The sequence below is a fragment of the Heteronotia binoei genome, chromosome 21, assembly GCF_032191835.1.
Source record: "Heteronotia binoei isolate CCM8104 ecotype False Entrance Well chromosome 21, APGP_CSIRO_Hbin_v1, whole genome shotgun sequence".
Classification (NCBI taxonomy): Eukaryota; Metazoa; Chordata; class Lepidosauria; order Squamata; family Gekkonidae; genus Heteronotia; species Heteronotia binoei.
The window spans coordinates 144,167,372-144,182,942 of NC_083243.1; the positions used below are offsets into that span (position 1 = coordinate 144,167,372).

Sequence of the window (15,571 nt, forward strand, 5' to 3'; positions counted from 1 at the left end):
TGTGTTTCTCTTACACCTTTCAGGGTGTCTCATACAGTCCAGACTCAGAAATAGATATTTTAGGGTGATTTTCCTCAGAGTATCCCTATCTACAAGGAATTCCAGGATATTTCTATCACACCATTCTCTCTGAGACAATGGTCTTTTATCACTTGCCCACCCACAATACTGTTGAATTGGTGGCTTATTAATCAGGGTAACTCTTCTTCTATAGAAGCCCATAAATTCCAATTCTCCTTCCCACAAACTCACTCTATTCCAAATTCTACAAAGCAAAACAGAAACCATAACTTGCACAACTGTTTTTGTGATTTTCATTATATATGCCAGAATTTCCGTAGACTTTTACTAGCTTGCCCTCCTCACCCCCACATAGCCATAATTTTGGCTGAATGTATTACATTCAATTTATATTTTGTAGTTGACTGAACCATTGAAAAAAATGCATTTTAAGAAATAAACTGGCTTGGATTATTTTGTCTGTCTCACAAAGAATTTCAGCCTTGGTCACTGGTCAGGAGAGCTCCTTTTCCCCTTCCAGCTCTTCTCTCTTTGTTCAAGTTCTGCTTCAGTGAAGGCTGCTGGGCCCCAATTTGTGACATGGTGAGGATTCTTGGAACCTAAAAGACAATGTAATTTAAATAAATTTGTCCCAAACCACCTCTATACTCACTGTTACCGTGAGTAGCTAAGGCACACTGTGGATAGGATATGCTTCCCATTAAAAACAGTGAGTGTCAATACATGATAGCTGTGTTAGGATGTGTATCAGTTTTACAACCAAGGCTTCACCAAGATCACCCAGTGAGTCTCTAGGGGACGTGGGTTTTGAATCTAGGGCTCCAAGGTCCATGTCAATATTCCAAGAACAGTGCAAAAATTAGCTCAGTAGTAAAGCATCACTTCATTCAAGCATAAAATATTTAAATGACTTTTAGCGATTCTACAAAAGAAAGGCCAGTCATTGAACTACATAACATTTATGCAATTACTAGAACATAAAAGGTGGTTAATATAGCCAGCCCTATTAACAACAATGTGTCATTACCATGCCATACAGGTCCAAGTCTTCTACCTTCAGATCAATCTTTAGTGTGCTTCTGTCCCAATAATAATTGGATGCCTGAAGTCAGGGGTAGGCAGCTTCTACTCTACTCTATGTTTTATTTAAGAAATGCCCAAACATTCTCTGAATAGGCACGATATCTACCTAAACAGTGCCAATTCCTTCAGCCATGGGCAGTGATCCCAGAAGAAATGTAGAAATTATCCAAGAATCATGAAACTTCCTTCCCTGCACTCCATTGCTCACATTGGGGGATGACTGTAGAGTCAGTCCTGAAACGTCTGCCTATCACACGTGACTACACTCAGGTTTTTCATACACACACACACAAAGTGAGAACCATATGCTGCTCAGGTTAGGGGCCAACTTCACAATCCCCTGCCACCACATCTTTCATTCCAACAATAACTCCAGAGGAGAAAAAAGTAGAGTTTGCCCCCAAATTAACACCATTATTAATTTAACACCATTATCAACTTTGGATAAGGCTAATATTTCCCTCCCCCTCCATCATATATCCCAAGATTTTGTAGATTAGATTTTTTCCCCATGAGACACTTTAATTTATGAACAGCACTCTAATTTATGAATAGAACTCTGCAGTTCCTCAATTTGTTTTGAAGAGCTGATCAACAATAAATCGAGGGGAATGTGCTGCAGTCCAGGGACTGCCTGTTGTTTTGATTTAGGAGTTGTAGGTGCTTGAAAAACAATGCTATTGTTGTTACTATTATCTATTTCTCCAGAAGAAATTAGAAGACAGATGGACCTCCAATTTTGCCAATGGCCATCCATGTCTGGCACAAATAAAAAGAAATACAAATGAGAGAACTGCATGTGCCTATGGTATATGCTGGTGCCATCTCTCATAAAAAATTTAGAGGAACACTGCTATTTGTTTGTCCAATATGCAGTACTGTGATAAGCTTTGTTCTTCAGGTTATTTACAATTTCCATACTATTATGTCATGATAGCAGTTTATGAGGAATCTGCCATGTAGAAACTAAAATCTCAACTGATGCTGTTTGCAGCACAATCCCCTATCTATTCAGGACTAATTTTAGTCATGTTTTCCAGACTGTAGTATTTCCTAATTCACTAACAGGAAGCATAAACCAGGCTGACTCAATAAGAGTTCATACTTCTTGGAAACCTCAGAACGTTACTGTAAATAAAAACAGTCAGTAGCAATTATACCAAATCATAAGTTTAGATTTTGCTTCCTACCTGGTTCAATTAATCGAATCAATCCTTCATGATGAGCTACTTTATCTTTCCAGCTCTTGGTATTGTTTGTTGCCAACTCTAGCTTCTTTTTCACTCCCTGAAACAAGAGTCAAAGATATTAAAAAATGGCAGTAAATAACAAATAATTATGTTAATTCTAGAGGGGAAAAAAATCAAGTTTCCAAATCAGAGGATTTCAAGAGTTCTTTGCATGGCAGCTATAGTGAGGACAATAGTCTGCCCGTATTGATATCCAGAACCATCAGTTTGTGATACTGCAGTCATATGTGTAGCATCCAACCCAAGTCAATATTTGGTATGCTTTTGAAAATGCTGTTTACATTGGGCAAGATGAATCCTGTGCACACTGTCAGACCTATGCAGTAGTTTCTCTACAGGCTGGTCAACTGTGATGAAAACTGGCTATATCAGAATTATTCAAACAAGCCACAAGTTCTTTGTAGAGGAATTTCAACCCAAATTCCCCAAATCTAGGTTCAGGCTCTCAACCATTGGGCTATACTGGTTTTAATATTTATTAGTATCTGCATGGAGGATAACTCTGACAAAGTGAAAAGAACTGTCACTAGCAGGGGGTTTTTTGTAGCAGGAACTCCTTTCCATATTAGGCCACACACCCCTGATGTAGCCAATCCTCCTGGAGCTTACAGTAGGCCCTGTACTAAGAGCCCTGTAAGCTCTTGGAGGATTGGCTACATCAGGGATGTGTGGCCTAATATGCAAAGGAGTTCCTGCTACAAAAAATGCCCTGGTCACTAGGAACAGACACAAAGGCTACAAAATAGTGACATCATACAGCTCAGACTGTCCTACTGTCAACTCTTATATACATTTAATTTAAATCTATACCAGAGGTGGCCAAACTTGCTTAATGAAAGAGCCACAAAGAATAAATGCCAGATGTTTGAGAGCCAAAAGACATGAACATCAGATGTGTGAGAGCCACAGCACATGAAAATTATATTATTATTATTATATTAATTATATTATATATTATTATATTAATTATAATATTATAACTGAAACAAGAACATCAGAGAAATTAGAAATGCACATCTCAGTTTTAGGACTGTAAATTGTATGAATGATTTTATTCTGTAATTTGTTTTTAATGTTTATGTGGTTTAATTTATTGTTGTTAGCTGCCCTGAGCCCGTTCGGGGAAGGCAGTATATAAATTTGATAAAATAAATATAATAAAAATCAGATGTCTGAAAGCCACAAGGTTGGCAGGCAGGCAGGCAAATAGATGGAGGGAGGGAGAGGTGGAAAGAAAGCAACTTCAAATGCATTCTCCAAGCCGCCAGCTGGTTTGACTTGGAAAAGTGATTTAAAGAGACAAATGCCTTCTCCAAGCTGGTTGCCAGGGTGGTGGGGGCTTGGAGAGCCACACAATATGTGTGAAAGAACCACATGTGGCTCCTGAGCCACAGTTTGGCCACCCCTGATCTATAGTATGCAGTAGATGCTGGAGACAAGCAGATATGTAGTAATGTCACACTGGCTCACCTCATATTGTTCAAGAGCTTGTTTCCTTTCCAGTTCCAGTTGTTCTAACTGTTGCATGGCAACTTGAAGAGCATGTTCCTTGATCATTCTCTCATTTTCCAGTTCCTGCTTCTCTGCTTCTGTCATCTGAATAGTCTGCTGCTGTTCTAAGTGCCATTTCTCCAGTTCTGCCCTCTTGGCTGATTCCTCCTCCAACAGCCTAGAAAGAGTTTATCATTTTTGAGCTGTACATCTTACAAAGTATGTTATCCATGTAAAAGTCTCATACAATGTGTGCTGCACTGCCAGTTAGGCAAAGTCATCAAAGTTTGTCTAACTCTTTTTTGCTTTCATACTCAAAGCATAGAGGTCTACCACAGTGTTGGACTGGTACCAGGGCCAAACCAGGTGAGATGCTGGGAATTCCATGACTGGAGTTCCTAGTCTGTTTTTTAATGCAGTCACCAGGCATGCAGGATCATCATTCTGGGACCACAATGCATGGAATGGTATGTTTTAAGCCAACCCTTACGTAGTTTTCCTGAAGGGAAGTCTCTATTTGTGTCATCATGGAAACTTATAAGTTCAAATATGTATACTCTTAAATTTTTCCCAAAAGAACAAACAGAAGTTCTCCAGAGTCATTTCAAGTCAAGAAAACAACAGGGGGAGAAGAAAAACACAACCTCTGCTTTGCTATCTCAATCAGAATTAGGCTCCCTTGCAACTGATAATTGCATTATAAAAAATACCTGGGAGCTCTGATCATATAGTTTCCAGAATGTCATTTACCTTGGCTCTCACAAACCAGATTAACAGTTACTTTGGGGGCTGTCTTGCTTTCTCTTTTTGCATGTAGCTAGAGCAGCGGTGTTGAACTCATTTGTTACAAGGGCCAGATGTGACATAAATGTCACTTTGTTGGGCTGGGCCACGTGTGCCATAAAATGTAACATGAGGTACTAAAGATACAAACTTTATAAAGGTGGTTTCAGATGTTGAATGGCAACAGCTGGCTTGATTGGATTAGGTGTGATATGCAGAAGGTTAGTAGGCTGGAGATATCAGCATTGGTAACAAGGCAGGAAACCTAGGTCTTAATTCCATCCAAGAGGATTCAGTCCAGGAGGATGGAAAAATGAATGGATATAAGTCTGACATTAGAAACCACAACATTCAGTTGCTGACCTAGGAGGAGCAGGCTCTTACAAAGGAATTTCAAAGGGAGATTAGAAAGAGATCAATTCTGCAGTCACTGTTGCTCTGCCCCCAGGTTTCTGCTTTCATCAGATCAAGTGATCGATTCCACACCAGTTGCTGCCCGCCCGCATTTTGACCCGGGGCTCCCTCCAATTTCCATTGTGTCCACTTGATTGCTAAAAAAACAAGATCAAGTAGATGTGAGGAAAATTGGAAGAAGCCACGGGTCAAAATATGCCTGCACAGTAGCTAGCATGGAATTGAACCAATGAAGGCAGAAGCCCAGGGGTGGAGAAACAGACTGCGGATTTGGTCAGAGATTGTTGAATTGCAATTGATAATGAAGCTCAAGAGAAGGTTTCCTCCTGGACTGAATTGAGACCTAGTTTCCTGTTTCATTACCAGTGTGTGCTATTATCATTTGGCATCTGAAATCACTCCACTCTCCAAGATACAAGGACCAATCCAAGTATTCTAATTCCTAATCAGGGTCTTTTTGAAAGAAAATAAATCCAGTCAAGAACAGAGAAATCCAATGTTTAAAATTAAAACATTTTTCAGAATAAGCCAAATAATTTTGTCAATGTACATTGCGCTTGTCAGAAGAATCCACCCACCCACCCTCCCTACAAAGAAGTAGTGTGCCTGCACGCAAAAGCTTATCCCTGGAATAAAACATTGTTGATCTTACAGCTGGCACAGGACTCCAACATTGTTTTCTCTCTCTCTGAGAGAGAGAGAGGCTTGTTGTTGTATCTCTCTGCAGGAAGCAGCCACAGAGCTCTCTGTGTGCCTGAGTGAGAAACAGAGTGAAAGAGAGGGAGAGAGAGAGAGAGAGAGAAAGAGAGGGAGAGAGAGGGGGAGGGAGGGAGGCAGGAAACAGGAAGTGAGGAGCCACTGAGGGAGCTGGGGGGAAAGCAAGAGAAGGTGCAGCTGCAGCAGCAGCCCTGGAAAAGGAAGCAGGAGAAGGAAGTTGCTCAGGAGCCAGATTTGAGTCCTTTGCGGGCTGCATGTTTGATACCCCTGAGCTAGAGTTACTCGCTTGCCCCATCTATTTCACAAAACCTATTGTTCGATTAGTACGCAACTCTGGCCTAATAGGATTTTTCTGCCCAGTTATGTATTATTGTAGAATATTAGAAACAATGAGAAATATTCTGTTGCAAGTATATGAGAATGTACAGGGATGATATTCAGGTTGTTTGATGTCTTGCAGTTTCAAACCTCTTAAAGCTTTCTATTCCATTAGATAAAGACCTCAGTACTTCTAATCCTAAGATTTAGTCCTATGGCTACAGAGCTACATACTGACCTGGCTTGAAGCCTCCTGACAGTCTCCTCATCTTGACGCGCCTGTTTCTCTTCCTCCAAGGCTTCTTGTAGCTGCTTATACATTTCCTCAAGTTCCCGGACTCTCTGTAAATACTGTTCCAGCTCAGATGATTTCTGGGCAACTTGCTCCTCCATTTTCTGTCTTACCTAGAAACATGAAGTGAAAGCATCCTTCAGGGCCAATGACAGCATTCATTTCTCCATGAAAAGAAAATGAAGTACTTCCCTCCGCCCATCAAGCATCAAATCCTACATGCTCTATGCAAACTATGGATGAATATCTGAGCCTGGCTTGTTGTCATGTTTGCACGTGTGGCTCAGTTTTCTGATTTGTACAGAAGACGTGAACCCCATCTTGTCCAGATCTCTGCATTTGGACATCGTGACAAACTGCATTTGGACTGAAGCCTTCAGAAACTAGGGAATCTTCCATGGCACTCTCTGCATGAGAGCAGGAGGGAGCTGGTGCATGAGCACAACAAGCAAATTTACTGCAAAAACAGCAGTCTGTTCATAAGACATCTGATGGAAGTCATGGGCTCACAACTTTTTGCCAAGACACACCACATTGCTAAAGCCTGCTGCTTACAGTACTCTCAGTCCCAGTGATTAATAACTTAAAACTTTAACTAACTGAAAAGCACATGCATATTTTTAAGCCACTTTGGCTCCAGTGTGGTGTTATAGTTGGGGGGGGGGGAGACAAAAATGTTAAAGATGGTGTTTCCTGCTAGCAGCAACCAGTAGCTTTTGTTAAACTGTAAATTTAACTCAGGTGTTCATGCTATGGGAATTTAAGTAAAAGTCACAGGATCAAAGCAACTAAAAAAACTTTTGTTAGTGAGCGGAACTTGATTAACAGCTGATGTCTTTACCACATTACCACTCTTCAGTAGATTTAGGGTTGCTTCTTTTAAACTCCTCTCTTCTGCTAATGGGTCCTCACCTCATATATTTCCACTACTTACCTGTCCTCTTCAAGCACTGATTCCTTATTTTTAAAACTTTCCACTTCTAACTTCTAACAATATATTTTTGTTCATCTCCTGTTACTCTCCTTGGTCTCTCCATTATGCACAAGTTAACTGGTTACTGTCCCCTCCTGTCTCCACTTTATCCGTACCACCTGACCCACTATCATTACTGCTTATCACTGGAATGGCGATTTAAGTCTGGTCCTCCCAGAGCAGCCTCTGGAAACTAATATGATTTAGTACATATTTTGAACCCACAGTCTAAGAGAGCTCTGTATGTCTCTCAGAAAACAAAAAAGGAAGCCCGGTGAATAAATAGACCTAACAAAAGCAAAGAGCTCATGGCTAAATTACTGCAAAATTTAAATATTTGTATACACAAATCTAGAAAAATAATTCATCAAAAATTCATTCAAAGATATTCTTTGAAAACGCAGTTGCACAATACACGCTGATCCGAGACAGAATTAGCACGTATATGTAACACTCCACTTACAATATAAAAGGCTAATCAGCATCAGCTGTGACAGAACCATCTGTGAGGTATTAAAGAAGATTTCTGCTAATATACAATCAAGTTTATACAAAAAATCTTATACAAAAACTTTTAAAAGACATTTAAAATACCTATATGTATTTAAATAATTTGGAAAAACTCATTGCTACAAAAAACATGTCAAATCCAAGTTCATGTTTAAACCTTCTGGTGCTACTGCTCCTAATTTGAATGTCCAAAAGGACATTCTCATAAAAGAATCTTCCGTGCAGTCAAACCATCCATATGGTCAGGCACCATAGAAAATAGAGCTTGGGCTCTTTAAAACATGGAAGGACGCGTGTCCAGCAAGTGGAGCGGCATGTATACATGCCAAATCTGTCTCAGGGCAGCGTGTATTGTGCAACTGCATTTGCAAAGAATATCTTTGAATGAATTTTTGATGAATGATTTTTCTAGATTTGTGTGTATAAATATTTAAATTTTGCAGTAATTTAGCCATGAGTTCTTTGCTTTTCTTGGGTCCAGTATGTCTCTCAGAGGCATTTACCATTTTTTCTCTCTCCAGCTCAAGACTGAATCGATCCTGCAATTCCATTTGAGTCTTCAGGCGCTTTTTCTCTTCTTCTGAAGCTCGAGCTGCTGCTTCTTCAAGTTGCTATGCAAGGAAGAAAGAGTGTCGAGTCAGTATCTCCCATGAATTCATTTATATACTTAAGATTTCTTTAAAAAAAATTCCAGATGGACTGGCATAATGCTTAGGTTCTAGAACCAGAATACTATACAGTTTTGAAAGACAGAAAGGCCATGTAGTCTAGCATCCTGCAAAATCCACTAGACTCCAACGTTACTTGCAGATTTACAACAACAACAACCTTTATTGGCATAACAGCACAATCAGCAAGGGAGATTTACCTGTATTAACCGGATTACAGTGCCCAACAAACACTATTTATAGACAGTTGTAAAGCAAGACATATGATTAGTAAAATATAACCAGTTTGTGGCATAACTCATGTGGTAAAAAAGGGGGAATAATAACATGAGCACCTTGGACAGCCCACAAAAAAATGAAAAAGCAGGGCCATCACCACAATTTCATCATGCAAAGGGTCTCATACATGGTTAGCATAAATGGAGAAGTCGCTGGTAAGCAGTAGTTTGCTTCTTAATTCTATTCTGATAATTTATCCCTAAAATGCTAAAATGAGAAATACAAGAAGTTGTACCTGTTGAGTAGAAGTTGACCAACACTGCACTATGTATAGCGGTGCACATCGCATCCCCATTATTTTCCCAGACTGCTGAATAAACTAGCATGGTTTGGGGTGGGGGTAGAAAGGACTCATTATAGTTACTGCATGTACTAGATCAGGGTGACCAAACTTGCTTAACGTAAGAGCCACATAGAATAAATGTCAGATGCCACAAGACATGAAATCAGATGCTTGAGAGAGGGAGGGAGGGAGAGAGGGAAGGAAGGAAGGAAGGAAGGAAGGAAGGAAGGAAGGAAGGAAGGAAGGAAGGAAGGAAGGAAGGAAGGAAGGAAGGAAGGAAGGAAGGAAGGAAGGAAGGAAGGAAGGAAGGAAGGAAGGAAGGAAGGAAGGAAGGAAAATAGATTGGGAGGGAGAGAGGTGGGAAAAAAGCAACTTTAACTTTAAATGCATTCTCCAAGCCACCAACAGGCCTGGCTTGGAGAAGTTATTTAAAGAGACAAATGTTTTCTCCAAGTCATACAATGGTGTGGTGGGGGTTTTGAGAACAACACAACATGTGTGGAACAGCCACATGTGGCTCCCGAGCTGCAGTTTGGCCACCCCTGTACTAGATGAACTGAAGCAGCAACGTTTGTTAGTTTTGTGCAAAAATGTGTAAATAAATTCTATTTACAACTCAATCATCCATCTCAAGCCCCATAAATGCTTAATGCATAGCTGTTTAAATTAAATTGTGAAATGGTTATCACTCATGCCACCTTGAGGGCCTTAACTGGGTAGAAAGATGGCACACAAATGTTTTCAATAAATAAATGAAAAAAATATATTATTATATGTAATCTCCTGGGGATCTAGTAGGATGGCTGCTGTGGGCTTTTGCTGTCAGATGCTTTTGTATCAAGTTTATTAATACAACCTTATCCCAAATTAGAGCAACATCAGTCTGCGTCTTCACCCTGCAAAGGCTATTTCTCCACACTGCTGAGGGTGCAGGGGAGACCAGTCAGTGATGGCTCAAAATATTTTGCTGCCTGACGCAGAACACAAAATGGTACTCCTGCCTTGATTTCTGTTCTCTATGCATGTTTTCAGCTCTTGACAATAATATCTCACCTAGGGTTCTGTATGTGAGGGTACTCTTCCTCTCTGTCTTTCCATCCTTACCTATGAACAGAGATATTAGCCATCCAACAGGGATCATTTATTTTAAAAGACAACCACCCTTGGCAAATATGTGAGCATTCTAGATCATATCCCCCACTAAATGAGATTAGTCAAAATGAAGTTGAAAAGAAAAAAGTTTAATCTCTTCTTTGTGTTGGGATATGGCAAGATCTAAATTTCAGTCATTATAGGGTTAATGTATTTGTTTTGATTCTAGCAGAGACCTGGAAATACAACCTGGCTCAGAGCCAGCCCTGTGGGTTAACTGGTGTGTTTGATAAACTGATTGGGTGGTTTTAACTCATCAGGGTTTTTGGTTGGCTATTGAATTCAGTTTCTTCCTGTCAAGGTTGTGGAAAAGAGATTGATTGCCTATTAGCCTCACCTTGCTACTTATCTGCCTGTACTCCAGTACCTGTTGTGGCCGCTGCCCTTGTTTTATGCATTTAGCCTACTTGTAGAATAAATATGTAGTTTTAGAACCTTTATTATTTTCTTAAGAAACATCCCGTATTCCCCTTCCTAATAGACTTTGATAAAGATCTTCATTTTAAATAATGATCCATCGCCTCCATGCCTTATTTACTTTGTTCTTGCAATTTACTGGTATAACTCACTACCACAGGATATTTTGATAGCCACTAGTTTAAATGTCTTTAAAATTCAAATTAATGGAAAATAGATCCATAAATTGCCCTTGATCAAATAGTCCTGGTAGGTTTATTTGCCAAAAGACTTTAAATTATCATAGAGTGATTCAATCAACTGCTAAAGCAGTTCCTAGTCTATGCCACCTACACAGCAGCTCAGTGTTCCCATTTTGAGTGATCCAGATGACAAAAGAGAGAAATACAAAGGCATCCAGCTCTGAACACAACTGTGCAATCAGCACATACAACATGCTAGGATGCCAAGTAAGAAAACACAGCACAGTGAGCACAGTGCAAGCAAAAACAGTTTACTGGGCTTGCCATGTCATTCACTGGCTGACAATAGCAGCATCTCACCTTACAGTGGTCAGCCTGAAGGTGCAGACCTGCACAGATGGGGAAGAACTGTGCACCTTGTCCCTGGATCCAGAATTCCTAACTATGCCACTGCTGGTGGAATCCCACCCCACCCCCCCGCGGAACTTGTGAAATGTTAGCACGATGCTTTGGATCTGTTCCCATAATCAGCATGCATATTAGTTATTAACAGTTTTGCAAACTTTTATCTGTTCCTTCCCAGAAGTTTCATAAACTCCTAACTGCCATTAAAATTCTTTTCTTTTACATATATTTATTTAAATGTTATCCTACCCTCCTTCCAAAGAGCTTAAGGTAGTATGGATCATTACCCCCACTCCATTTTATCCTCACAACAACCCTGTGAGGTAGTTAGGTTGAGAGAGAAACAATGACTGGTCCAAGGTCACCCACTAAGCTGCATGGCCAAAGGGGTACTTTAATGTAGGTCTGTCCTGATCGCTGTCCAGCATCTTAACCACTACACCATACTGGCTCTGTTTTATGCAGAACCTGATTCAGATGTGGGATGGTGCGCAGAAAAAAACCCCAGAACCTTTCACACTTCTGTATTCTGTTCATAGGCAGCTGCAAAATTATTCTGATAATCAAGGTGTCTTGGTCCGTATGAGACTTTATCAGTGGAAGTATTCTAACTATGTAAATAACCCTGAAGATCAAGACAATAAGGCCCATGGAACAGTTTAAAAGTACAGTTTTATTGGACTTTGTATGCAATATGCACAGGTCATCTTCTGAGATTAGGTGGATGCATGCCAGAACAGGATCTTCTCAGTTGTGGCACCAGAACTATAGAGCTCTGGCCCAAGAAAGATTCATCTGCTCCCTTGCCATTTTCCAACCAGACTTTTTTGTTCCATTTTGGTATTCCCTCAATGACCTGTCCTTCCTAACCAATTTAATTGTTTTTTTAAAAAAATGATTTTGTATGTACTGAAGATCTGGTTTTCACTATTTTAATGATATGTTTTTGTTGGTTTGAATGGTTCCTAAGATATTATTATGCATGTTTTAATTTGTTAGCCACCTTGGTGGCTCTTAGGAGGGCAGGAAGGCAGAGTATACATTTGTTTAAAAGAAATTCATATGGCCATGAGATAGTAAGAACACAATATTTTCTCCCAGATGTCCAAATTTCACTCAAACAGAATTGTGTGCCTGGCACAATCAAGGAAACATCCTGATCTCCTCTCTTTTAATGTAAGATAATCAAGGTAAACAGTATTCAGATGACTGAAACGGCTGCTCAACACTTTTGCCAGCCCCAATCTGGGCTTTATCACAGCTGCAGACTAATTTTGTTCTGAGCTACAGCTTTTATTTTTAAGATATATATTTACCTTAGTGACTATTATTATTATTCCCCCTCTACCATCTTTGAGGAAAAAGCACTATCTACCAGGAACTTCTTTTGTGAAAGGAGAATTGTGCAAGACCACCCATGCTTTGTGGCAATATAGTAACGAAAAACTTCAACATAAATCTTCATTATCTACCCACCCTGAATCAAATATGACTGCAGAGGAGAAAAAAAATCACATTAGCCTGTTATGATATAATGCAAACCATTACAATTTCTTAAATTATTTATTTATTTATTTGAAGCAACTCAGGGTCCCCAAGGCAGTGAATACATCAAACATTAAAACCAGCATTTAAAATACACACACACACAAATAGGGAAAGAGGGTAATAAAAGTCAGTGAGGAAGGCCAAACAAAACAATTGGATAGACAGGGACAGATTAATCTCCTTTAGGAGGGAATTCCAAAACTTTTGGCAATTACATCAGAACAAGACTGAAGTTTACAAAAAAAGTGATACCTTGAAGTATAATTGACTCCAAATGTTTAGTGGTACCTTCAGGAATGATCTAACAAAGGGGCTGAGCCCTTTTTAGTACCCACCTTTCTGACAGTCTCCAGTTCCTTCTGTTTGTTTTCATTTGCCACTTGAAGTTCTCTCATTTGCCTCTCTAGTTCCTCTTGTTCAGCCTGCAGTTTCTGGCGCAATGCTTTCCGTTTCTGGCGAGCCTCTTTGTGAAGTGGAGGTTCACCTAGTCTTAGCAAATTTACTGTTGTTTGAATGGCTGTTTGATAGAAATAAGACACCAGTAGTAAGAATAAACATAAAGAATGGCCCACAATAATAATTTTGGCTACACAAATCCCTTTATCCACAACTGCTAAAGCAGAATTTCATGCCTGGAAGGGGCCACTCCAGCTCCTTGCAATGAAGTATAGTCCACTTGATGAAAAATAGTTTTTGTACTTGTTCCATGTTCATTCTTCAGCTAGTAGTATTGAGAATTACATTATGTTGCTGTAAACCAACTGAGAGTCAGTTCGGTGTTGTGGTTAAGTGCACAGATGCTTATCTGGGAGAACCAGGTCTGATTCCCTGCTCCTCCACATGCACCTGCTGGAGCGACCTTTTATGCCAATAAAGGTATGAAACTGAAACTGGGTCAGTCATAACTGTCAGAGGCTGTTCTGGAAAAAGCAATTTCTGAGAGCTCTCAGCCCCACCTACCTCACAGGGTGTCTGTTGTGGGGAGGGGGAGGGAAAGGAGACTCCTTTGGGTAGCGAAGAGCAGGGTATAAATCCAATCTCTTCTTCTTCTTCTTACATGTGGTCATACTATAGTAAAAGCCAACAAGACCTGACAATAAAGGCTTTATTGTTACAGAACCCATTTACTTTGGTATGGCCAGGCATTACATACAGAACAGATGCCTGTCTGCCCACCACCTTCCCCACAGGTAGCAGAAGTGGGAAAGTGAGGGGCCTGTCACAGTCACACTGGGCTGAATGGAATTAATAGGTCAGCTTTATATACAGATTAGTATCACAGATATTATCTGTATTACATTAGTCATTACCATAGGAGGCAAGAGTAATGAAGTTTCAATACAAGGGATAGGTATAATGAGAGGGCTTGCCTCCTACAATATGAAATTATTTGTGTCACAAAAATTATTAATTCAGAAAATGATATGCCAGGTCAACTATGAATACTGGCAAACTCTGCATGTTGTCAGCTTAGAATGAGTTGCTGAACACAAGTCAATCTTGTGACTGAGCTAAGGTTTTGGCCACAGGTCTCTCAGGTCCAAACATTCTGTTGACACATCCCAGCTCTCTACTTGTCATGCTGTCATTTTTTGTGGGGGGAAATACCTGGGCTGTTTCTCTCAGGCTTATTTTACAACTACCTTTGACAAGTTAACATTAAAAATAATAAAGACACACATTTCTGGTAGTCTTCCAATGCTATTTGACATCATACTTCATTTTAGGTCTAAAGCCTGTAATTGTCCAAATTTGCATTGTAACAGTCTGCCTTGTTACTATAGAAAGACAAACTGGCTCTTCTGGTAAGCCAAAAACTCAGCTATGAACTGATATAATTATACCTGAAGCAGCTTTTGTACCACAAGAGCGAGATGCTAGTTTATTTCTGTTATAGTTTCCACTGAGAGGGAATGAAAGAGAGAGAGAATTCCAAAATGAAATTCTATTTACTTGTCAGGCTGTAATCATTACTGTTTGGTACATTTGCACTTTCTATTATATTCAAAGGTTGCCCGCTTGCTAAATGACATAAGGTACCACTTAACTGAAAATAGACAGTAGTGGTGATACCCATATGATGTCCCATATGTGCCAGGCTACAGTTGAACTTTTGTTAGCCTGCTGGTAAGGCATATGGCCAGAACAATTCATAAAACTATTTTACAATTGCAGCACTCACTGAATAATAATATGTTATACAAAGACCAGACTAAAATCCTATTTTTAAAAAACTCTTCCAGACTACATCAGAAAAATGGTACATCCAGGGCTTTTTTTTCTTTTTTTAGCAGGAACGCACAGGAACACAGTTCTGACTGGCTTGGTGTCAGGGGGTGTGGCCTAATGTACAAATGAGTTCCTGTTGGGCTTTTTGTACAAAAAAAGCCCTGGGTACATCTATTTAGTTTTTGTGCATGGGAGAAAAAGGGCTGTGGTTTAGTAACAGGGCTTTGCATGCAGAAAATCCCAGGTTCAGTCTCCAGCATCACCAGCTAAAAGGACCAAGTAGGTAATACAAAAGCAGCAGGTGTCCACATATGAATCTGCAAAAGCACAGATACCTTTCTTCAGGAGGCATAGCTGGATCCTCCACTTTCTTTAGAAAACTGATTTTAAACCCCCCCCCAACAAGACTTCTGATTAGTGACCTGCCATTTAATTGGGGTAGTTGTGGTTTGGAAGTTAGTTTCATCTCTTCCTGGTTAACATAAGAGAAACCATGTTGGATCAGGCCAATGGCCCATCCAGTCCAACACTCTGTGTCACACAGTGGTCAAAAAAA

General features: G+C 39.9%; 1 protein-coding gene across 1 annotated transcript in view; it reads right to left on the bottom strand.

Annotated features, from left to right (window-relative positions):
- Window positions 1–428: 428 nt before the first annotated feature.
- The window catches only part of SWAP70 (switching B cell complex subunit SWAP70), a 52,050-nt gene continuing 36,907 nt past the window's right edge, over window positions 429–15,571 (bottom strand). The window contains exons 7-12 of the mRNA XM_060262216.1: window positions 13,122–13,303; window positions 8,356–8,463; window positions 6,316–6,482; window positions 3,825–4,023; window positions 2,295–2,391; window positions 429–620 (exon numbers count right to left, since the gene is read on the bottom strand). Coding sequence (XP_060118199.1) covers window positions 508–620; window positions 2,295–2,391; window positions 3,825–4,023; window positions 6,316–6,482; window positions 8,356–8,463; window positions 13,122–13,303 — 866 coding nt within the window. The 3' untranslated portion in view covers window positions 429–507. The remainder of the gene's footprint in view (window positions 621–2,294; window positions 2,392–3,824; window positions 4,024–6,315; window positions 6,483–8,355; window positions 8,464–13,121; window positions 13,304–15,571) is intronic.